Source organism: Zootoca vivipara, chromosome 12 (genome assembly GCF_965207765.1).
Source record: "Zootoca vivipara chromosome 12, rZooViv2.hap1.1, whole genome shotgun sequence".
NCBI classification, from domain to species: Eukaryota; Metazoa; Chordata; class Lepidosauria; order Squamata; family Lacertidae; genus Zootoca; species Zootoca vivipara.
Window position 1 is genome coordinate 32,039,636 of NC_142595.1, and position 25,952 is coordinate 32,065,587.

Here is a 25,952-nt window from a genome sequence, read left to right on the forward strand (position 1 = left end):
AGCTTTTCCATTTAATATTCCTGTGTATTCAACCATTCTACATACCGTAAAGTTTCACAGGAAGTGATTTGCAACATCTCCTTGTTTATGTACCAAGAACAGCAGCAAAGTTTGAACCTGCTCCAAAGCATTTTGAAACTACAGTGGTACCTTGGGTTACAGATGCTTCGGGTTACAAACTCTGCTAACCAGGAAGTGGTTGCTCCAGGTTAAGAACTTTGCCCCAGGATAAGAACGGAAATTGTGTGCCAGCAGCGCAGAGGCAGCAGGAGGCCCCGTTAGCAAAAGCACGCCTCAGGTTAAGAACCATTTCAGGTTAAGAATGAACCTCTGGAACTAATTAAGTTCTTAACCCGAGGTACCATTGTATTAAGAAAGAATGAAAGCAGCCTCTGTTAAGAGTTGTTGCAAACAGAATCCCTTATCTGGACTTTGTGCAGAGTAGAAATGCTTGTGCTCTCCACCACAAGAATAAGTTTCAAAGATTTATTGCAGAACAGTCTCAAGCTAGTTACCAAAAATTGCAAAAAACAAAGTAGCACATTGCTTTTAAACAGCAAGCAATCTGGTCCCATCTTCTTTTTAGTCTTTAATACAGTTCAATAACTTTCCTTTCTCTGGACTCACAGAGAGAGCCTATGTAAGCATCTTGCGTGTTCATCATTGCTGAGCTTCAACGACTGACTGGGACACCGAGTCCTCAGGTTTCATCTTCCTGCTAGCAAAGAGATTGTAGCTGGAAGAGTTTCTGGGATGAGTCATCAATTAATTTGAATGGAAATGTCTACGCTTTTCTTCCCCAGATTTAGCTAGAGACAACCTAATGTTGAGCTCTCTGCACAGCATTTTACATACAATACATTCAAACATAGCAGTTTAAGCATATTAAACCTATATCTTTAAAAACCCTATGTCATATGTAGTTACAGGTAGGTAGGTGTGTTGGTCTGCCATAGTTGAAACAAAATAAAAAAATTCCTTCCAGTAGCACCTTAGAGACCAACTAAGTTGGCATTGGTATGAGCATTTGTGTGCATGCACATAGGGCCGCCTTAAGCATATCTGGCGCTGTGGCGCGAACTATCCCTCTGGCGCCCCCCACCCCATTTCCAAGCATGGCTGTCTGGTGGGCCAGCACCCTGGCGCATTGCGCCACCCAGCCTTGCCTTAGGGCCAGCCCTGCATGCACATTTCTTCATATGTCATATGCAGCATGACTACATTCATTAAAAAGAAGTCGATTTTCATGTATAATTTTCCATGGAGGAGAAGGCTCGCAATGGCTACTAGCCATGATGGAGGCTATGTGCTGCCTCCACAGCTGTAGACAGTATGCTTCTGAATACCAGATGCTGGAAACTGGAGAAAGAGAATGTGCTCTTGTATTCAGGTCCTGCTTGTGGATTTCTCAAAGCCATCTGGTTATCTACTGTGAGAACAGAATGCTGTGTACTGTACACATCTTCAATAGCTTCTGGCTATAAGTAGCTTATAAAATACAGCCATTTATAAAATTAATAAATGATAATTGAAGAGTGAGAATAGCTCTTTTTTTCTATGGACCTACTGCTATTCCAGCAGTAGGTCCATAGAAGCAAATCTAAGGTAGGGTATCGGGGGCAAATTGAAACAGGATATTTCCATTTCAACTCTATTCCTCATAAATTGAGTGTGGAATGTTTATTTAAGACAGCACCTATGTTTGAATTCTCTTGACATCCCCTTCTCTAGCATTTCCAATAATATCTATATAAGAGCTGAATGGATTTATATATTTTCCCTCACTTTTTTCTGTTTATCAGTTGTGCCTTGCTGTTCAACTCTGGCTTAAGCACAATAATGTAACATTTAGGGAAAAATATGCAACCCAGTAATCCAGCACTGGAGGATAATATGGAGAAACTCTCCACAGCTACCATGTATTTCCCTTTGGTGCTTTGGTAGGTTGGAATGAAGGTTATCCAAACACTGCAAAACACCAACATGCTGAAAGTGATAAATTTGGCCTCATTGAAACTGTCAGGTAGTTTCCTGGCTAGGAAAGCTACAAAGAAACTGACAATGGCCAAAAAACCCATATAGCCCAAGACACAGTAAAACATGGCAGCTGAACCCTCATTACATTCCAGTACTATTTCCCCCATGACTGAGTGCATATCTGTATCTGGGAATGGAGGGGAAGTTCTCAACCAAAGAATACAAATGCCAGTTTGAATGAATGAGCAAGAAAGGACAATAGAATTTGACAGTCCTTTCCCCACCCACTTCCTCATCCTAGATCCTGGCTTGGTTGCCATGAATGCCAGAACCACAGTGATGGTTTTTGCCAAAATGCTGGAAAGGGCCACAGAGAAGACAATGCCAAATGCTGTTTGTCGGAGAAGGCAGATTGCCTTTACAGGCTTTCCAATGAAGAGGAAGGAGCAGAGGAAGCAAAGGAGGATGGAGATGAGAAGGATGTAGGTCAAGGTGCGGTTGTTGGCTTTGACTATAGGGGTATCGCTGTGCTTCACAAAAGTTAAGAGTACTAAGGTTGTGAGGAAGGAGAAAGTAATAGCTAAGGTAACTAAGCTGACCCCTAAATTTTCTTTGTAAGAGAGGTAGCTCGGAGCTTTGGGAATACATTGAGTTTTTTCCTTATTGGGGTACTGATCCTCTGGACAATTGGCACAGGCATCCATGTCTGGAAAAAAGAAGAAAAGTTATTCAAATTATTTTAAATAAATATTTAAAGTTGCTGACCAATATTTATCTAGACAGATGAAGTGTCTCATTTTGTGTTCTTTTAGTCCTTTGGGAGCAGAGTTGTTATTTTTTTTTAAGATAAATGGAAGAACTTCATTTAAATACCAAACCAGTGTTCACAATATTCTCAGGTACTTGGGAACTATTCTCCAAGGCTTCCTGTGTTTCAATGAGTGATAGGAAAATGATGTAACAAGCAGAGGAATAAATGTTTAATGGGCACACCACCCATGGCTACCTCATAACATTAAGGTTTAAGGTAAATTCAACCCCACATCAACAAAAAAAATATATGAAGAGAATGTTTTTAGCAGTCTGCAAGCATTGGAAGAAAACTTTTCATGCATTACTTAAAGGACAGCTTTCAGTATAGCAATCGAATGTAGCCCTTGGCAAAAGAAAAAAGAAAAAGGGGGGGGGATACTTCATTTCTACAGTCCTTCATTTAACAGGAATAAACATTTTTACAGGGTCTTTTAGGATTTACTGGGATACTGTATGTGAAACATTCACCAAGTGCCCTTCAAATGCCAAATGTTAGTATGTTCATTTAATTTGTGAATTTTAGTCCCAAGGTCTCCTGGAAGGCCCATGTAAATTGCTTTGAGTTTGATATATCCTGAATTCTCTGTCTGCTAGCCGAAGGGAACTTGTTCTAGCATATCAGTGAATATTATTTGTTGCTCATCAGAGGAATCCAATGCAGCAATTGCATTAGGGCAAACTCATTGCACAAGCTTGTTCAATCTCTTGCACTATAAAGTAACTAGCTGGCCCTGCCACACATTGCTGTGGCTTATCCGTGTGATTTCCCCCACCCTGTGCCAATCCATGACATTTCCCGCCCCCTCCCCCCCACCCCGGCTTATCCCTGTGATGCATTGCTGTGGCATATCCGTGTGATTTTCCCCACCCTGTGCTGATCCATGACGTTTCCCACCCCCTCCTCCCCCCACCCCCGGCTTATCCCTGTGATTCCCCCCTCCCCCCTGGCTTATCCCTGTGATTCCCCCTCCTCCCCCCACCCCGGTTCATCCCTGTGACTGGTTCCACCATGTCCTGACCTATCCTGTCCCCTCCTGCCCCCAATCCCCACCCAGGCAAATCAGAACCTCCATTCGGCCAAGTCTCTAAAGGCTTCGGCCTAGTATGTAAGTGGGAGCCGGGGTGTTGTTGAGAGGGAAGGTTTTATAGGTGCAGTACCAGTGTAGCCACCGCTAGAGGGCGCTGGTTTGCAACATCTCCTGTGCTCCCAGCATGCACTTGCAGGTGATTTGTGAGTTCTGGAACACAGGGTTTTGGGGGTTTTTATGTGGCCCAGGTGTGGCATCCATCTTAACAAACTATCTTATATCCTTCGGACATTCACATGTGATGTTGTGTCAAAATTTCACCTCAATCGGTCAAGCGGTTTTGGTGAAAAGTGGATAAACTCCCACATGCCCCTTTTACATTATATATATATATATATATATATATATATATATATATATATATATATATATACTAGCAACCTGCTCATGCATTCTCTTGTGCAGCAATGTTCTAATCTACTGGCACAAAAATATCTTCTGGTGGAACAAGAATAAAACTATGGGACCGGAGGAGGAGGAGGAGGAGGAGGAGGAGGAGGAGGAGGAGGAAGAGGAGTTTGGACTTGATATCCCGCCTTTCACTCCCCTTTCACTCATTTCACTCCCCTCAAAGCAGCTAACATTCTCCTTTCCCTTCCTCCCCCACAACAAACAACAAACACTCTGTGAGGTGAGTGAGGCTGAGAGACTTCAGAGAAGTATGACTAGCCAAAGGTCACCCAGCATGTGGAGCAGCGGGGAAGTGAATCCAGTTCAACAGATTGCAAGTCCACCGCTCTTAACCACTACACCATGCTGGCTCCCATGCTACATTGCCTACAAACCATAATGACTTTAAAAGTGATAATTTTGTTTGGGGGGGGGATTGTTATTTGTTTTAAACCTGTATTGCACACTACATTCATATACCTTCAATGGGCTACATATTTTCAAAAGAAACATCCTGTGTTATAGAATTGTATTGATATTTCTGTACATTATGCCTCCTACCTTTCCACTTAGAGATCATCCCTTCTGGACATGGAGCACAGTCGTAGCAGCAAAATTTCTCCCCTTCCTTCTTTTTCCTGCTATAGCCAGGGTAGCAGTTGTCATTGCACACAGAAAGGGGATACACCTATAGAGATACATAAAAGTGGGGTTTGCAATTACAGATTAATGCTCTTCAGTCATCAACCTCTGCAACAGCTAGCATATATGAGGGGGAGAATGAGGATGAGCCCTAAACAGCCTTGGCCCTGTAAACCTGAAGGAGCATCTGCATAAATATCATTTAGTTTGGACACTCAGGTCCAGTTCTGAGGGCCTTATGGTGGTTCCCTCACTGTGACAAGTGAAACTACAGGGAACCAGACAGAGGTCTTCATTGGTAATGGCAGTCACCCTGTGGAACACCCTCCCATCAGATATCAAACATGAAAAAAAACTACACAACTTTTTGAATACATCTGAAGGCAACCCTATATCAGGGAAGTTTTTAATGTTTGATGTTTTGCGGTGTTTTCACTAAGTTGGAAGCCACCCAGGGCACTGGCGGAGGAAGAGAAGTGTGAGGGGAGTGCACTGCCCCCAGCTGCATGATCCCAGTAGGGTCCCATCATGGCTGACCCCCCCCCCACTGGGCACCACGCCCTTGCAGGCGGCATGCCAGGACGTGTGCCAGCCCCGCCCCCACTTGCTCTCCGCCCCCTGGTGCCAGAGCATGAAGCTCTGCCACTGACCCAGGGCGGTGATGCCTCCCACTTGCCGCTATGGATGATTTAAAGGTGTCTTTATGGGCACGTACAACCATTTCTGTTAGCTTTTACCAAAATTAAAACAAGTTGTTTTCAATGGCCTACAAAAAATGGCTTATAGGACAAAGATTGGTCACAGACAGCAAATAATCTCTAACCTTTCCAACCTACAGGCTACTAATCAAAACAACAAGATCAACAATATTGTCAATCTCTCACAGCAAACACTAAGTCCAGCTGAGGAATCAGTCCTTTCACGTGGACTATCATTTTGCCCTGCCAAATCCCCACACATGATTCAGTTCTGCGGGGACCTGGAATCATTTTTCCACCGTCTGCGCCTGAAGGAGTACTTTCAACACATACAAGAACAAGACAAAGTAGAACAAACAACATCTTCACAACACAACATCTCTCAACCTACTGGGGAACAATCACCACCCTCCCAACACATTAATGAACAGAACATTGACCACCAACTACCACCGAAAAAATGTAACACAAAAAGGGACTCCACATGGACCCCTCCTGATGGACGCAATACCACACTAGATCTGTACATCAACTGCTTCTGCCACAGAATCCAAATGGATGTGACCAGAAAGCACCATCGCTTACAACAAAATCTAAAACAAAATCTGAAAGGAGAGCCATAGATAATCTCAGAAACAACCCAGACATTATAATTAAAGAGGCGGACAAGGGTGGAGCTGTCATCATCATGAACAAAACTGATTATATCCAGGAGGCTCACAGACAACTTTCCAATACCGCCTATAACATGAAATTGGACTCAGACCCCACACAAGAATACAAAAAAGAACTGAACAAGATTGTTAAGGAGCTGCCCCCACACATCCAAGAACAGATCCTCACAAACACACCAGCGGAACTTCGACCAGGAACTTTCTATCTTCTACCTAAAATACACAAACCAGGAAATCCAGGACGCCCCATCATCTCAGGTATTGGCACTATTACAGTGGGTGTTTCTGGCTATATGGACTCTGTTCATATGCCATCAGTGCTCCCAGCTACATACGTGACACCACAGATTTTCTGAGGAAAATATAATCTTTGAATAGTCTTCTTAACAACACTATACTAGCCACTATGGATGTGGAATCTCTGTATACCAACATCCCACACAACGATGGTTTACAAGCCATAAGGAACACCATTTCAGATAAAATCACAGCAGACTTTGCTACCAAACTCTGCCATTTTGTCCTTACCCACAACCACTTCAAATTTGGTGATGACCTGTTCCTCCAGATCAGCGGCACAGCAATGGGCACCTGCATGGCCCCACAGTATGCCAACATCTTCATGGCGGATTTAGAACATTTCCTAAACACCTACCCACTCAAACCTCTCTTGTACCTGCAATACATTGACAATATTTTTATTATCTCGACACATGGTCAACAGACCCTGGACACCTTCCACCAGACATTAAATGACTTTCACCCCACCATCAACCTAACAATGAACCAACCTATGCAAGAAATACATTTTTTGGACACTACTATAAAAATACAGGGTGGGCATATAGACACCATCTTATACCGAAAACCAACTGACCAACAAACATATCTACATGCTTCTAGCTACCATCCCAAACATACCAAACAATCCATTGTATACAGCCAGGCCCTACGTTACAGCCGCATCTGTTCCAACTCTACAGACAGAGACTCTTACCTAAGAGATCCACAGCAAACCTTTTTAGAACTAAAATATCCACCTGATAATAATTGGTCACAGACAGCAAATAATCAGGCAACTATATTTCACCTGATTGAAGTTTTGATGCCACACAATTTGATCATCATGAATGGTTAACTCTTTGCCTGTAGGAGCCCGAGGTTCCAGTCTTCCAACTTTGACTCTAATTACTGACCCATTAGGGGAAATCACCCAGTTTGTAACGTCAAAACCTACAACGAATTCCCCATTTTCATCAAAGCACACAGTATCTCCAGCACTGTTGTTGAATGTGAAGCCTCTGAGAAAGTTATGGATCTAGATTGAAAGAGAATGTAGAGAAAGGGACTATTAGGTCCATCTTCCATTTTATTTTGACAGCACATGTGAGAACTTTATAGTACTTGATGCCACTTCCCTCCGTTGGCTCCAAATAGGAAACTGGCTATGTTTATTTATAAACACACACACATAAAACAACCCTACCTTATTTTATCATATGGTTGTTATTTGTTACCAAAATGAATTTGAAAGAAACAAAACCAAGATTGAAATGAAATGAAATGAAATGAAAAGCACAAAATAGTGGGACTGTATTATGCAGATATATAATCCCTTTTATTTTATTTTTATTAAAAGCTAGCTCATCTTTCTCTTTTATACGAGTTACAGTTACCTGCCACGGTTGAACATTTTGAAAAAACATTTTCTCTCCTTCTATCAACCTTCTCTCATTGGGGCTGGATTTGTATATGGCATGCAAGACATGTGCCATTGCATAGACTGCATTGTAGACATTGTAGCTGTGTCCAGTCATGCTCATTTCAAACACACTTCCAGGAAGACTCTCCAGGTTCTCTTCCCCAGTGCAGGTTTTCTTCTGGTTTGTCTCTTGGCCCATAGACATTTCTAGTGAACAGCTGAATGCCTGCTCCCAGAAGTCTTGGATAAAGCCATCTCCTTTTGCCCAGGAGGGGTTTAGCATCTGAAGGAACTTTGGGAATCCTGATGGCTGATTTGAGTGAGCTGTGAAGGATATGGTACCATGAAAGCTTTGTAAATCCCAATCTTTTTGAACAGAAAGTGATGCAAAATCCCAGTGAGATGTAACAATCCACACTCTACTCAGAGGTGGCAAAGAGAAGAAGGGTGCTGCAAACAGCAAAAATCTCAAACCTTGAAAAGATGGAGGTTCTCCATATACAAAAATTACTTTAGCTGTTGTCTTGAATGCAATTGTATAGCTTTCAAAATGCTGTACAGCCAAGTCTATAATTTCATCCAGATAATTCCATTTTGGTAGTCTCACTATGAAAGAATAGCAGATGCCATTTTGTGAAAGCATTGGCATAATTGTTTGTAAAAACCTGTCCCCTTTGTCATCATCCACAGCAACGAGTCCAACCCATGTCCATCCAAAATGCTGAAGCAAGCGCACCACTCCTATGTGCTGGTGGGCTTCATTTGGGACCATCTGATACAAAAAAGGGTATTGCATTTTAGCGTGCTCTCCGGGCAGAAATGATCCATAAGCGAGCTGGAAGGAAATTTATAAGCATTATTCAAATGGATCCCGAAAACATATTCTATCAATGTATTTCAGTGAGTCCTGTAGGCAGTTGGGTCAAACAACCTGTGGATTCTGACAGCAAGAGGAGCTGCAACAGTTGGCTGTTCAATTGTTGTAGTGCCCTTACATCCAATGTTATTTAATAGTGCAGAATGTTTATTCTCGCTAGATGTCATTCCATGCCAAGTGCTTTGGGGCAGGTATGCTGGCTCCCTCTCTCTTTAAGAGCATGCCCTTGTGATAATCAGGTGGTAGGCTCTACAGAGGGATGTGGGTGGCCCTGTGGGTTAAACCACAGAGCCAAGGGCTTGCCGATCAGAAGGTTGGCAGTTTGAATCCCCACGACAGCGTGAGCTCCTATTGCTCAGTCCCAGCTCCTGCCAACCTAGCAGTTTGACAGCACATCAAAGTGCAAGTAGATAAATAGGTACTGCTACAGTGGGAAGGTAAACGGCGTTTCTGTGCGCTGCTATGGTTCGCTTAGGATCTACAGAACATGTCCTTTATATGGTTGATATATTATTGATTGATATAGGAACATGTTCTATTCATCATGACACATGGGAGGAATACAATGACCTAGGGAACAATAAATCATTATGGAGTAAAAACAAACAAATTATTTGTCATCTTCTGATTTATAGTGTATAGGGGGGGAGTTTTTGCAGTTAACCTTCTTTAAACATATCTTTTTGAAGCTGGAACACAGAAATATTTTGAGAACTGAGCCACTAAATATTTTCAATGGATGTTCCCAATAAACAGGATCTTCCTGGAGACTCAATTTTATAGTATCTGGGCTTTTCTTCAGTCCGAACTTGCCAGAAAGCAGTTCTGGCACCTCTCACATGGGCACCAATTCCATTATAAGAGAACAAAGGAGGTGTTCATCATGAGTTTTGGCACCTCGTTTTCTAGAAAAACAGCACTGGTTATAATTTCTAAATGGTGCCTCCATGATACAGCTTTTAAAAAATGGCATGTGTAGACATAAAGCCCCCACATTCCTCATTCTATTCTGTTTTCATTCACTGCCCACAACTTATACTTCTGGACTGCTGGAAAAGCCTAGTGATTCCAAATTTAACTGCTGAAAAATAATTTTCTCAGTAATTGACCAGTATATGTATATATTTGCATCTAATGCTTGTATCTTTGTTTACATGGAAGTGTGTAGAAAAGTTTCTGTTTCTTATTAATATCTAGAATACTTTTTTGGTGACATTAAAGCTTTTTTACCATTACCATTATTTGCATTTACAAGTTATATCCAACATCTTATACTACTAGTGATAGACCAAGAATATCAAATAGCTTGCCCTAAACTAGTTTGTAACCAAAATATCATGGGCAACTTCTGAATTTATGATGTTGTGCCACAGTTGTAAAATCACCATACCACCACAGCTTACCTGTGGGGTTTTGTGGATTGCTGAAATGATGGCCACATTGACAGAGATCTCAGATAGACACCCTCCAATGAGAGCTATCAGATTGTTCTGGTTGTGACACTTGAAGTTGGGGACAAACCTATGTTGTGCAGAAAGCAGACTGAGGGTGGCCTTGTAGGTCATCCTTGCAGTGTAGTAGCTATTAAGAATGCTGAATCCCAGGGAGAGGTTTGATAAAATGTTGGGACTCTCATTGATCTCTTTTACAGCAAATGCCAAGGCCAGGATGTGCTGGTAGTTCTTTGGCACTGAACTGTAATGGAATTTAGAGTTGTTACAGCTGATAAATAAAGCAATTGTTTCAGAAGCAATAAAAATGCATTCTTATTCTTCAGAACTGATTTTCATATATTCAGTAATAATTGACCTGTAGAAAGGATTCTGTGAATTGAAATCAGAGAGGTTGTATGTACCCTTGTTAACTATGAAAATACTTTAATAAAAAGAACCATATATTAAAAAATGAGGTGTAACTTAACAACCTTAGAAAATAATATACACGATTTGAATTGAAGAGCTAAATGTTCAAAATGTTGATGGTTCATTCTAGTTAATGAGCTTCTATGTGCACTTAATGGACTCACTCCCTTTGCCTAAAAACAATAAGCCCAAGCCCATATATAAACTATGACATGACTACTAACTTTTTAAAGGAAATGCTAAGAAGAAGGGAGATGTAGAGTGATTTTTTTTGCCATCTCTCCAATAGCCTATTATTATTAATATTATATCACTCAATACATGCAAGAAACTAAGAGTCACTGCACCAAGATGACGATGGGTCAAGCAACAGATATGGTTGAGACATATAAAAGAATGAAGAAATGAGAAAGAGGATAAAAACCTGAAGTCTTACATCGGTTCATAAATCACAATCTGCGTAGGTTGTTTCATAAAAGAGAGGAGATCATAGAGGAAGAATACTTGAGAAACAATTTCACCAATGAGAAGGTCTCCTGACTGGTAAAATTCATGAGTAATGGGAAGGGGATCATCATATATGCTGCAATTAATGGAATGTTTCTTGCATACAGCATGACATAGTAGTGCTAGTAGCAACACAATGACCAACATGATCCCGTTGATAGAACGCCTATGCCAAATCCAGACTCCAAAGTTTTCTTCTACAGCATTTGACACAGTTTTTATCAGGATTGCCACAAACTGACTTGAATGGTGCACTGATCTTAGGGAATCTGAGAACCACTGCAGGCAGTTAATAATGGCTCTTTTCCACCAGTGTCATTGAACAATGTATTTCCTTTCGTTGCCAATTAAATGATGTAACTAACCTCTCACTGATATTAATGGGTCTTAAATTGTTTCAGAGTTGTCTGATTGATTTAAATGAGATCTATGCTCAGCAAATTCAGGATCAAATCATTTATTTCTTCACTCTTCATCTAATGGTGAAAAATGAAAATGTAGCAATGCCTTAATGTGCAAAAGTGGGGTAGAATGGTGCGAAATCAGTTGTTGCAAAAGAATGGAAGGTAAATAGCAGGTTGCATGTTTTTGTGTGTGCTCATGAATACCTAGTCAGAATCTGGAATTAGGAAGATTTGCTGGTCAATGGATTTAGAAGAGAGTAACAGAACCCAGTTCTTACCTATATCCTATTCTGAACATAAGGGTTTTATAGCACTTCAGATGTGGATTGTTGATCTTGCTAATAGGCTCTGAATGTCAATTGTGCAATTGGTTGCAAAAACCAATAATTTTGATAAAGTTAAGGATGATTATCATGTCCCCAGTGTGTTGGTGAAGTTGTATCACACATGAGAAAACTACTGGGGATTTTCCTTATTAGAGTTCTACAACTATTATTTTCTCCTTTTAGGTATAATTAATATTATGTGGCACTTCCCCAGCAGGTCTAATCTGCCTGTCTCCAGATAGATGTAAGTTGCTCCATGTATCTACTATACATTTTGGAAAGTTGTTTGCTCACTGTACCTTTGGATGAGATGTTCTAACCAATTTATGCATAATGGTTCCTAAAATCAAGACACAGGTTTTCACCTATATTTGGATACAGTTGGGTGCCATTCTAAATCCTTTAAAAATGCACTTGTTTTAACCACTGATTTCAAATCTGCAATGATTTGGGAGCTTATTTAAATAATTCCTGAGCACCAATAAATTTAATATTTTTGAGCTTTTTTTAATGAAGTGCAATGAAAAATCAGCACTTCCAGAATGGGTTGCCATACATCCGGGTTTTCCTGGACATTAGTGTTGGACGAATCATGGATATGTCTGGGAAACCCCAGAAGTATGACTGGGGGGAAGAGAAAATAATAATAATAATAATAATAATAATAATAATAATAATAATAATAATTTATTATTTATACCCCGCCCATCTGGCTGGGTTTCCCCAACCACTCTGGACGGCTTCCAAACGAATATTAAAAACAGTACAGCATCAAACATTAAAAACTTCCCTAAACAGGGCCGCCTTCAGTTGTCTTCTAAATGCAAAATAGTTGTTTATTGCCTTGACATCTGCTGGGAGGGCGTTCCACAGGGTGGGTGCCACTACCGAGAAGGCCCTCTGTCTAGTTCCCTGTAACCTCACTTCTCGCAATGAGGGAACCGCCAGAAGGCCGTCGTTGCTGGATTTCAGTGTCCGGGCTGAATGGTGGGGGTGGAGACGCTCCTTCAGGTATACAGGACCGAGGCCGTTTAGGGCTTTAAAGGTCAGTACCAACACTTTGAATTGTGCTCGGAAACGTACTGGGAGCCAGGTGTTATGTGGTCCCGGCAGCCACTCCCAGTCACTAGTCTAGCTGCCACATTCTGGATTAATTGCAGTTTCTGGGTCACAGTCTGTGGGCAGGTAGGGTCTCAGCCTGCATACCAGATGGAGCTGCTAGACAGCCGCCCTGGACACAGAATTAACCCGTGCCTCCATGGACATCTGTGAGTCCAAAGTGACTCCCAGGCTGCAGGACATGGGAGTCCTCCACACCTGTCCGCCTCCTGTTCCCCCAAAACAGTACTTCTGTCTTGTCAGGATTCAACCTCAATCCGTTAGCCGTCATCCATCCTCCAATCACCTCCAGGCACTCACACAGGACCTTCACTGGTTCTGATTTAAAAGAGAGGTAGAGCTGGGTGTCATCCGCATACTGATGAACACCCAGCCCAAACCCCCTGATGAATATAAGCCGCTCCATTCCTTGGTGCTCCTGGCTTCAAAGTTGGGGGGGGGGAGTGCACCGCGTTGCCAGCGGCCTTTCCCCTTTCCTTGCTCTCTCTCTTCCTTACAATATACACAAAGTATCAAAGTGGTGATAATAATATTGCAGTAAACCAAAACAAAATACCACAAACGGGATAATAAATATAAAAGGGAATTTACTGAGATAATAACTGGAATAAAGATAAACTAATGACCATTCAAACTAACAAAAACATGTTACAGTGCCATGTGCAGATCAACATGTTACAGTGCCATGTGCATGTGTTTTGGTTTACTTTTTCACTCTCCCTTGCCTAGGGGGAGACGACAGGGGACTATGCTTGTTTTATTCAAATGTAAGGAATGTTAGCAAACCAAAGTGAGAAACAAATTGAAATGGAATGTTTATGGTGGCTAAACTCTTCAAACAGTAGTTTGAGGAGAGTTGCTTGCTTCTATGCGACTTCCGGACATGCGTGGAAGCAACTTCTGGTGCTGCTCTGCCCATTTCCAAAATGGCCACGGTGTAGAAGCGACTTCTGGCACTGCGGCCATTTTGGAAATGGACAGAGCAGCACCGGAAGTTGCTTCTACGCACTTCCAGACATGCATAGAAGTGAATTCTGATGCCGGCACTGCCCGATTTCCGGTGCCCATACATGGGCAGAGCAGCACCAGAAACATGGCCGCCAGCAGGAGCTGCTTTCCGGGGGATTTACGGGACATAAATCAATTCGGGAGACCAGCGGGAAACGGTAATAAAATATGGGGGGTTTCCTGGGGAAAACGGGGTACTTGGAAGCTATGGAGACGTGGTAGACTGTCCAGTAAAAGACCTACTAAAACTGAGCTGGAAGCCTCTCCAAACATAGCCATTCTGTTGTTCACTAGCCCAGGGTTTTTCAACCACTGTTCCGCGGCACACTAGTGTGCCGCAAGATGTTGCCTGGTGTGCCAAGGGAAAAATTACTTTATATATAGTCAATATAGGCACAGAGTTAAATTTTTTAACATTTTCTAATGGTGGTGTGCCTCGTGATTTTTTTTCATAAAACAAGTGTGCCTTTGTCCAAAAAAGGTTGAAAAACACTGCACTAGCCTACAAATTTTACTGACACTTTGATGGCTGCTAGGCTGTCTTTAGCTTCTATCAGGAACAAAATTCAGCTTAGTAAACAGCTAACACTTTTCTGAAATTATATAACATTATTATACTAAGTTTTATTATGTAAGCAATATGAGTTATATGCAACATGTTAGGAGTTATTCTGCAAAGAAACAGAAAAGATTATTGTAACTTTAAGAACTGTTTCTGTAAGTTCTGGGTGTGAGTTCTGAGCTGATTGGTTACAGCTGGTGATGAGTACAAAAGAAGGAGAAGTGGCAGTTTGAATTTGCCTGCAGAGAAAGAACACCCACACGCTTTATGTTTGTTGTTTTTGTATAGCTAAAAATAAATCCTTTATCTGAGTGTTTTTTACCAGTCTCGTTGCCTCATGGTTCTGCCATCTGCCACCAGATAAACCCGCCTCCAATACAACAAAATAAAAAAATGCTACAATAAAGTATAACAGCAAGTATCCATTGACATCACTCCTAATTATCTGAAATCAAGTATGCAAGCACATACGAAGAAGGCTGCTGGTGAATTGCATAGTCCAGCCAAAGCCGCTGCCATAATAATTTGTTGTAAGGTGCTCTGAAGCTCTTTGGCTGTAGAGTAGACCTGTTAAAGTCAGTGGGCCTAAGTTACTCACGTCCACTAATTTCAGTGGTTCCAGTGACTAACTTTGGTTTTACAACCCTTTTTTGGACTAACTTTGGCTTCTGCTGCAGCAGGCGAACAGAGTGGCTACTCTGCTTCATCACCTGCTTGGAGAAAAGAAAACTGAGCACAGCAACAGCCTGCTGCAGAAAGGCTTGCAGGACATTCAGGGAAGCAGGGGCAAGGGAGAGAGGGAGACGCAGGGGGAGGGGGTGATGAGGGGGCCGTACTGGCACCTTTTTATCTAGAAAAAAGGCACTGGATTTAAACATGAGACTTCAGAGGCCCACCCAAAGCAGAGCTGCATGCCATCTGGCTTTCCAGACATGTTTGGTCTGCTCATAAGAAATAGCTTGCTCGCAAGTAGCCATTTACTCCCAAGGGATCCATGTTCTTTATACAGGAAATCCAGCAGCTGGCAGCTGCCTGAGTTTGCACCATTGGGCCCTGGCAACACCCCCTCCCCAATCTCAGTGATAGCTCACCCTCAACTTTTCATTTTGTGAATGGGCCCTTAATGAACTTCCAAGACCCCTGAAGGCCTGTATCTTCTCTTTCTCAGCTTCAGTTGACACAGTCTGTTCCTCTGTAACATTTGCCTTAAGGCGCATTAGGGCCTCCTCGAAGATGACTTTTCTAGCTGGGGCATGGCAGCTATTATATCTTAAGAGGTGTACAAATCAGTGCAGTTTTGACAAGTTCAGTACCCCATGTTGGTTCAAAGTGCCATTGGATAGTTGCCAAACATAGACCAAAACAAACTCCTCAAACTCAGGAGCTACCATGCCAAATATTCTTTAGGTTTTATTACATTTTAATTGTTCTCTGTTATTTAACTCAGGCCTGAACACAATTATGTAGAATTTTGGGGAAAATATGCAAAAAAGTAGCCCAGCACTAGATGATAAGATAGCAAAGATCTCCACAGCTACCATGTATTTTCCTTTGGTACTCAGGTATGCTGGAACAAATGATATCCAAACACTGCAAAAGACCAACATGCTGAAAGTGATAAATTTGGCTTCATTGAAACTGTCAGGTAATTTCCTAGCAAGAAATGCCACAGTGAAAGTGACAGCAGCTAGGAAGGCCATATACCCCAAAACACCATAAAACATGGAAACTGAGCCCTCTTTACACTCTGCTATGATTTTTCCAATCAGGGAGTGCATATCTGTATGTGCATAAGGTGGAGAAGTACTCAACCAAAAAGCACAAATTCCTGTTTGAACAAAGGTGCAAGAAAGTACAATGGATCTTCCCAGCCTGTTCCCCAACCATTTTCTCATCCTCGATCCTGGTTTGGTTGCCATAAATGCCAGAACCACAATGATGGTTTTTGCTAAAACACAGGAGAGAGCCACAGAGAATATGATGCCAAAAGCACTTTGTTGGAGAAAGCAACTCACCTGTCCAGGCTGTCCCATAAAAAGGAAGGAGCAGAGGAAACAAAGGAGGAGTGAGATGAGAAGAATGTAGGTTAGACTTCGATTATTGGCTTTGACTATGGGAGTGGTTTTGTGCTTAATAAATATTACCAGTATCAAAGCTGTGGTGAGAGCAAAAGCAATAGCAGAGAAAACTAAAGTCATCCCTAAAGGTTCTTCATAAGAGAGGTAGGTTATAACTTTGGGAATGCATTGGCTCTGATCCAAATTTGGATATTGATCTTCTGGACATCTCGTGCAAGCATCTATATCTAAAAAGTGGAATTGAAGAAAGAGGTTACATTGAATAATGTGGAATATTTTTTGCACACTTTGTATTCAGTATGTATGTATAACTTTTGTATATTTATAGATGGATGAATTAAGTCTTCAAATATTTGTATTTGAAATTGTAGTAATAAAATTGTTAAAAATTAAAAAGAAAAGCCAGCTTTTTAGCGTATAATAATTCCAGAAATATTGGAAATGAGTAAGATATTTGTGCTACACATTTTGTCAATTTATTTTAATGGTTAATGAGTGATGACAGCAGGACATAAGCATTTGTGACAAAGTTCTCATTTTTAACCTACTATCATTTACACACTTTTAAGTTGGTCCAAAGCTGTAATTGGAAAATGGCGTCTGCTGCTAAAAAGAAAAGAAGCCTAATTTTCATGATCCGTGTGTGAGCCAATTTAAATATCTCCATCCAAAACTCAGCAGGGAAATGAATACCACTCATCTTAATCTTCTACCCAAAGAAGGATAAGCCATTGTCTGTTTTACGGGCATTAGGTCCCTTAACCAGGAACTATACATAATAAGGGAAACAAATTATTCAGCAGTCCCAGTATATGTATGGAATGCTTACCTTGACTGATACTACAGTAAGTGGACTGAGGAAATTAATTCTATTAATGATATATTGACACTATAGATACAATTCAGCTTTCCCTACTGCATCTTACAAGAGATTTTTGCAATGAAATATTGAATGAGAGATGGTGCAGCCAATGGCAATGATTAGCAAAATGTACTACATCTCTATTGTGTAAGTCCAGATCCTGATCCCAACTGTCAATATCAAAACACCACTATGAGCACAGAGAATAGTGGCTTTGTCTATTGCATGCCTATTGTCTATTGCAAACGGATTGGGTAATTTGGAACAGGAAATTTCTATGATGTTGGTGTAAAGTTCTAAAGTGGACACAAAACACTTTGAACATTCACACAATGCCAATTTACCAGCTCCTGCCTTTATGGAGAAGACTTGACATGGTCTCTCCCAAGGTGAGAGACACTGAGGTGAGGGTCACAAAGGAAGGAGTGTCTGGTCAGCTATTTAAGCTGGATCGACCCACAAACCACCTCCTTCTCAGCTGCAGTGCTCTGCCTTCCTTTACAGCGTGGACTTTGCTGTTTGTTTTTTTCTCAGGAGTTGAGTTGGAATTTTGAGGCTAACTGTACATCATGCACTTGACCCCTGTGACAAACCTATTTCCTACCTGTTTGGTTAGAAATCTTTCCTTCTGGACATGGAACACAATCGTAACAACAAAATGGCTTCCCTTCTTTCTCTTTTCTTCTGTGACCGGGGAGGCACTTGTCGTTACACACAGAAATAGGAAGAACCTATATAGAAACATTAGAGAAGAATAACAAATTCAATGTATAACGAAATAAGACAATTAGACAAACATGCATGGTATACAAGATGGAATGACATAAGTATGAAAACAGAATTTAGATGATCGTTAAAATATGGATAAAAGTGGACTCATGATTTAACGCATAAAGAATGTTAAACTGTGCAAGTTAAAGTAAGACTTTAAAAAGGCAGATGAAGGTAGGGTGGAAGTCACATTTCAGTATTTGTATTTTAATGTCAGCTTTCTGTCGTGTTTTATTTTATTTTATATTTTATTTTTCTACTTTTTGGTGTTCTTTTTTTACTTTTTTTTATTTTCTTGTACTTTGAAAGAAATTTATGTATATACAAAGTTAATAAAAAATGTTGTGTATGAGTAATGAATTTGGATATTGGATATGAAAACTAAATAAAAATTACTGTGGGGGAAAAAGAAACATTAGGGATTGAGAAAGTCTCTCTCTCTCTCTCTCTCTCTCTCTCTCTCTCTCTCTCTCTCTCTGTGTGTGTGTGTGTGCGTGTGTGTGTGTGTGTGCTGGTCCTAAAGCTAGGTACTATGAGATGGAGCAGCTGTTGGCTATTCATGTATACTCTTCCTTCACGATTTCTCCATTCTGCCATTTCTTACACATGTTATTCTATTTCTTACATGTGGCCCATGAACATTTCATATATTCTACATTGTTCATTTTTTTCGTGGTTTTAAACTCCTATTATGTCACATAACTTTAACTTCTTAAGCCACTTTGAGATATTGTTTTTGTATAAAGTGGCTCATAATTGTTGTTGTTGTTAATAATAATAATAATAATAATAATAATAATATATGACAAAATGAGATCTCCAGTAACCTCATTCAAGTTAAAGCAACCCAGAGTACATACTGGAAACCTTGAAAAACATTCATCAACTGGAGATTGGGGTACCCCAAACAATGATCGTAGGGCATGTAACATCACTAAAATGTACTAATAACATTGAAAAGAACTCACACATTTGAATAACCAGCTATTTGGAACTACAGATCTGTTGTTTGTTCTGTCTCACCTGGTTATACTTGCTATGCCACACAATGCTTTCATCTTTTATGGTTAACTCTTTGCCTGGAGGAGCCCGAAGATCCAGGCTTCCAATTTTGACTCTACCAAAAGACTGATTTGGAAACATTACCCAGTTGGTCACATCAAATCCGGCAACTAACTCCCCATTTTCATCAAATTGTATTGTCTCACCAGCACTGTTGTTGAATGAGATACCCCTTAGAAAGAAATGGAGCTATGTTCAAAGCAAGAATAAAGAATGACAAATAGCAAGATGTTAGATTTCTGAGTATGGCTGAGATGGTGTCACCAGATATGTTGCAAAGATATGAATTTGGGAATAGACAAAATGGGGGTTGCAGTGGGGGGGGGAATGAATAATTTTAAGAGTTAGCCCAAATTAACTGAATGTTACTAAAGGGTGTTACTTTCTGAAGAGATAGCACTGAATTCATCTAGATTTTCTTATTTTTAAAAAGCTTTCCTGCTATTGTAACCAGTAGTACAGTTGCAGTGAGCAACCATACAGATTGCAGAACTTTTGGCTTAGCACTATGGTGAGCACTGTAGAGCTATGTCACTTGGTGACTTCTGTAACAAAACTTTTAACAGTTGATTCATGCGGAAGAAAGAAAAAGCCATGAACGTAGCATTCGTTTTTGTAGATGATACTTTTTGCAAAGCAGGTTCTCCCCATAGAGGAGAACATGGGTTACAGAAGGGTTAACAAGACATCCCAGGGTTAGAGAGGAGGGTCAATTTGAATGGCCACATGTGTGATTGGTGGTTTCATGAGGTCGCCTGTTTTGGATCAGGGGCCTGGTAGGAATTTTGCCACTTGGCTGATTGGCTGGTGCCAGGTGGTTTTTGCCTATTACGCTGCAATAAGTCACAACTTGTAAGGTTGGCAGTTAGGCATTGGTTCAAATTGGATGGTGGAGGGGTACAGATTTTGGTTGGGCCTGCCCGTCATGGTTGCTGCTGCCTTTAGGGGTATTCCTTTAAAGGAATCCTCGGGCTCTACATGTTTGTCCGTTTATCCGTTAGGGGCCAGAGTCACGCATGAGCCTCGTGGAGCATCTGAGGGATGAGGTCAAGGGCGTGGGGCCCCTGCCCTGATCTCTCCCAGAGGGTGCTTACCTACTGGCTCCCCTACTAAGCTAGTGGGAGTCAGATCTGTCCCAGGTGGGGGACAGATGGCAAGAACCAATGCCTACGCAACCACACACATTCAGTTGTATTTAAATAAAGCTGTGGCCAAATTAATGCCAAAAACCTTAAAATATTGTGTGAAGTGTGAGTTATTGGGGGGATGTCTTGGTACCTCGGCATGCAAACATGTTGAAAGCTCCGTTCTTTTAGTCTATGCAAGAAAATTAAACTGGTTTTGGTGAAATTACCTCCCATGGGTGCAGATTCTGAGCCACCAGTTTCCTTCCAACTCCCTGTCTTCTGTATTTTGATATGGATCTATACATGGCTTGCAGAACATGCAGAATTGTGTGGACAGCATTGTACACAGCGTAGCTGTTGCCAGTCATGCCCATTTCAAAGATAGATAATGGGAGACTCTCCAGTTTCTCCTCCACGTTGCAGCATTTTTTAATCTTGTCACCCACATTATTCTTTTTCAATGAGCAATTAAATGTTTTCTCCCAGAAATCCTGCATCAAGCAGTTTTCTTTTGCCTCTGAAGGATTTAGATTCTGGAGAAATGTCTTGAATCCCGGTGGTTCATTTGAATGGACAGATAAGGATAAGGCCCCCTGAAATGACTGCATATTCCAGGGACTTTTACTGGTGGTTTTGAAATCCCAATGTGATGTGACAAGCAGCACTTTACCTGAAGGGAGATGTGTCATATGAAGATACCAGATCAGGATATCCATTACTATAGGAGTTCCATATACAACAATTATATTGGCTTTGTTAGTCATAGCATCCGATATTGTAGGAACGTCAGCATTCCATTTCCCTGACATATCAACAGCATAACCCCATGGTTGTATATTTGTTATAAAAGCAATACAGATGCCATTTAAAGAAAGCTGTGGCACTAGAGCTTGCAAAAATCTTTCTGCACTGAATAATTTCACAGTTAATAGCCCAACCCATGTCCATCCGAAATGCAGAAGTAAGTGGACCACCCCATTGTACTCATAGTTGTTATTTGGCACCATCCGGTATAGGGAAGGGAAGAATTTTCTTTCTATAAACCTTGAGTCAAGGGAGCCAATTGTGAACTAAGAATAAAACAGAGATATATTATATGTAGGTCACAAAAATAGCTGCATTAAATCACTCACTAGTGTGCAGTACATTTGCTTGCATACACTGGTGTGACTTAAATTAATATTTCATTTGTAATACAAAAATGTGTTCATTCAAGAGATGCACACCAGTATGTAGTTAGACAAATCTTTCTCAGTGAGGAACAGTGAGATGAATGCATCTAGGGCTATAATAGTGGAGTGATAAAAGTGATTGCATTTGGGGGCTTCCAAAGGTAGATAGGACAATGCTTTGGATCCAGTAGTACCAAGAAACATTTTTTTTTTGTAGTACACACCTCTAGGATGGGCAAAGAAATCACACTGGCATACATTTTTTCCTTTCCTTTCACCTTAGCCAATGTGTTATGTTTTAATGCCACATGTTCTTCTTCCCCACCCCCCATTTAGGTTCACTCTGCCTGATTGGGTCTAATCCAGTGGCTACATTTATGACCTTGTGCCATGTTTTTTTTAAAAAATATTATATATATATATATATATATATATATATATATATATATATATATATATAATTTCCCTCTAGCACACGTAGTAGCTGCCTTCTAGATTGGGGAACCCACTCTCAGCTATTCAATCCACCGGAACCTGTCTTCACCTGTGGGGGAAGTCCCTAGCTCACTGAGGGTTTGAGATTCATCAGCTATCGTCATCTGGTTTAGCCGGCCAGTCAAAGCTATTCCTGGGATGTGGCCATGGTCACATGCTGACAGTGTCTAGGAGCCACAGGTGAGAGCTACCTCAGAAGGAGCATGATGTGCCCCCCACCAGAGCTACTACCACGTACCTAACATCTCTTTCATCTCTATTAAACTATTAAAGCATAATATTTAAACTTCTGCTTGTTTGACTCTGAACCTCAAACTGACCCATTAAACACAACTTCATTTTGAATAACTTATGTTGTAGCATCTTAGTACTATCCCCTGTAATATATACCTGTGGAATCTTGTATGAGTTTACAATGTTGACCAGGTTGAGGGAGAGCTCAGAGTATTTCGACCCAAGAATGGCTATCAAATTGTTCTGGGTATCACACTTGTAGTTGGGTAAAAGTCTGTGCTGTGTAGAAACAAGATCCAATGAGGCCTTGTAAGTCCTCTGAACACTGTGGTAGCTTTCATAGACGTGGTATCCCACAGTAACATTAGGTAAAATTGTGGGGTTTCTTTTAATCTCCTCCATAGCAAATACTAAGGCCAGAATCTCCTGGTAGTTCTTTGGCACAACGCTGCAATAAAAAGTACATTCCATATAATAAAATGCCAAGAAATACCATATCAAAGGACCACAGAGAATACCATTTCTTATTCTCTCAGTTATCTCCAGTAAAGAGTACCATATGTTATTATTCTTAATTCTTTGTAGTAGTATCAGCATTTTCCTTTTCATGAAAATGTTACATCACTGTTCTGCTTCTCTTGGAATACTTCCCACAATACACAATGCATGCTAAGGCTTATATAGTTGCAAATATATTTGGAGACACTTGCTGTAAGGATTTTCTCATATGGAATCATCTGAATATTTCATACCCCTCACTTTCCAGAGTTATGACATGTTCCTTAGGGGGTGCTACCTATGCTTGCCTTCCTATGGATTAGACACACTGCTTTTTTGTTATATCTGCTATGTTAAGAAATGTGCAGCTGAATAATTAGTAGAGACGCAGAGGCACTCCTAGGGTGTAGCAGCTATCCCAGATCAGGTGCCCAGACTGAAACTTTGAATCCTTATCCTTCTGCTAGGCTTCAGTGAACTCACTACATGCCAGCTTCTGAACTGCAATACTGCTGTTTACACACACAAGTTACAAAACTGAATTGGTGCTCAGCCTCTGAAAGTCAAACACACTGCTGAATTTCCATCAATTTTCAATTCTTCAGCTCCAACTAAGAAAATACCAACTAGCCATCCTGAGCTATGAAGACAAAGAGACTGTTAGCCAGCAGTTGGAACACCATATGAATAATGCTTCACATACATTGTAAAAAATAATAATCCTTGTTAAGTAGGATAGTATGGTTATCTCCACATGGATAATGTGGATCAGCATCAGATAGAGCGAATTCTTTCCAGTAATTAACATCAGGGATATTTAAAATTAATGGGAGAGAAGGCAAAAAGCAAATACTAAGTACATATTGCCAACTATTAAGAACATTGGACTAGATGACCCTCATGGTGTCATCTAACTCTAGAATTCTATGGCTCACTTTAATGTTTGAAATAAACATGGACAAGGTTGATGCCACAAACACAGGACAAATATCATAGAATAATCTGGCACAGAATTGCAAGCCTCAGGGGATGGAATATCCCAATATAGTACTTGAAAAATACTATAAAAATAAATACATTTTGTTTTATTATTTTTAAAAAGGCAATTGAGTTCATGAAAGAAAGAAGTGCTGCAGAGAAAATAGGAAGAGTTATGAAGTGGTCAAAATGATGGTCTGTCCTAGCAGATACAAGGAGAATACCAAATGAACACAATTGGGTTACAAAATGTTATGTCTAAATGACCTTAGAATGAAGTGCTGGAAATCTGGACCAAATTCTCAAATACTAAACAATGTCTTATCCAGATACTATGGCAAGTATCTACATGTGAACTGCATGCCACTTTTTGTTAGGTAAAGAGCTCCCGTTGCTTCATTATCTGTTCACAGTTTCTATGAGGTAAACAAGTGAATGCTTTAGTTAAAAGAATGAAAATGCCTTACACGACGTCCTTGCTCAACACTGAAGAAGGCTGTTTATTGAACATATGAGTGAAGTTCACCAAATAGAACCGAGAAGCAATTTGTCCAATGAAAAGGTCTCCTGACTGAGAAAACTCCTGTTAAATAAAGAAGTAGTCATTAACTCTGCATTTAGAGTATCAGATATTCAAGCTGAAAGAACCAGGATCAGTTTTGTTTACAAAACAAGGGAGAAGACCAAGCAGAAACCCATTTTTCAAAGAAAATCTCATTTCTAAACACACAGTTTTATTCAACTGCAGTTAGCATATTCAGATCAGTCCGGTTGTGACCTGCTTTCAATGAGACCTTAATGCCACTTTGACCAGTTTGTTTAAGAGAATGCTTCCATTACTATCAGTTTGCCTGTATTTTACTTTTCTTAATCACACACACACACACACACACACACACACACACACTTCTATTTCCTATTCCCCAATGTTGCATAAAAGTCTCCCAGCCAATAAAAATCCTGTGAAATAAAGGAGTTACTTACTCTGCAGCTATTGGAATGAGCCTTCAAGACAGGAGGAATGCAATTGGTCTTGCTCACAATATGTGGGAGAAGACCAAAAAGAAACACAAATAACATCACCATTTGGGGAACGAAACTTCCCTTCCAGAAACACATGCTTCGGTTTTCTTCAGCTCACCCAGTTATGACTTACTTTCTATGAGATTTACCCCATTACTACATTGGTAAGTTGGTATTAGAGGATGTCAGTGTCACTGCCCCTCTCTTTCTACTTAATAATTCTTAATAGTTTTTCCCTATGCCATTTTTTGTGGGTACCTTTTCTGTACCTATGCATCAAGGTTGTATTTTCCCCCCATATAAGCAATATCTAGAAATGGAGTCTGCCTTGGGGAAACAGAGTGAGTTGCAGATTGCTCAAGCTACTCACAAACCATTTTCACTGGTAATAATCACAGGACATCCAATTGCGTACTCTTACTCTAAAACTATCAGAGCACAGGGTGGCAGAGCTATACCCAAACCTGACTCTTTGAGCCAGTTCTGAGCCTGGGAGAAACCTCTTATAATCACTTTCTGACACAACAGTTTAGTTTTCTCAAGACTTTCAAATACCCCATGGGGCTTGGTGAGCAGGACAATTATATGGGCATAATTATATGGGGAGGGAGAATCGGGAACATTTCTGTGGTCTCAAACACAGCAAAACACTAGGAGTAGCAGAAGGTGTTAATTGGTGTGGTAAACTCATTCTTTTTTGTGCAGAGTAGGATCACTCTGCTGTAATTAATTCAGTAGGGTTTCTGATCTGTTCTGCAATGAGTTAAAATGTGAATGTTGTACAATGTTGAACAATGTGTTTAAATATTAATGTTTTTGCTGCTGGATATTATTATTATTATTATTATTATTATTATTATTATTATTATTATTATTATTACATTAGTATAATTTCTACCCCACTGCTCCTGCCAATGGAACTTTATTCTCTCTCTCTTTTTTAAAAATATATTGTCTATTTCTTTTTCTTTACTTCTTTCCCTCTCTTCCTAACCCCCTTTCT

The 25,952-nt window shown here is 40.5% G+C and overlaps 2 protein-coding genes across 4 annotated transcripts; both read right to left on the reverse strand.

Annotated features, from left to right (window-relative positions):
- Positions 1-481: 481 nt before the first annotated feature.
- On the reverse strand, positions 482-10,426 carry LOC118095341 (vomeronasal type-2 receptor 26-like). Its single transcript, XM_035136522.2, has 5 exons — positions 10,265-10,426; positions 7,959-8,819; positions 7,373-7,600; positions 4,830-4,956; positions 482-2,683 (listed from the first exon to the last, which is right to left on the reverse strand). The coding sequence occupies exons 1-5, from the start codon at positions 10,424-10,426 to the stop codon at positions 1,782-1,784; spliced, it is 2,280 nt and encodes a 759-aa protein (XP_034992413.2). The 3' UTR covers positions 482-1,781.
- Positions 10,427-10,454: 28 nt separating this feature from the next.
- LOC148683952 (vomeronasal type-2 receptor 26-like) lies at positions 10,455-22,032 on the reverse strand. 3 transcript variants are annotated; one of them, XM_088655071.1, is made up of 4 exons: positions 20,777-22,032; positions 18,194-18,320; positions 16,665-16,954; positions 10,455-10,556 (listed from the first exon to the last, which is right to left on the reverse strand). In XM_088655071.1, exons 1-4 carry the CDS (start codon positions 21,554-21,556, stop codon positions 10,494-10,496), a joined length of 1,260 nt encoding a protein of 419 aa, XP_088511197.1. In that variant the 5' UTR covers positions 21,557-22,032; the 3' UTR covers positions 10,455-10,493. The 3 variants fall into 3 exon arrangements, with proteins under 3 accessions (XP_088511197.1, XP_088511195.1, XP_088511198.1); XM_088655069.1 differs by lacking the exon at positions 10,455-10,556 and having other exon boundaries at positions 14,486-16,954; positions 20,777-22,029; XM_088655072.1 differs by lacking the exons at positions 10,455-10,556; positions 20,777-22,032 and adding an exon at positions 19,384-20,326 and having other exon boundaries at positions 14,486-16,954.
- Positions 22,033-25,952: the final 3,920 nt, after the last annotated feature.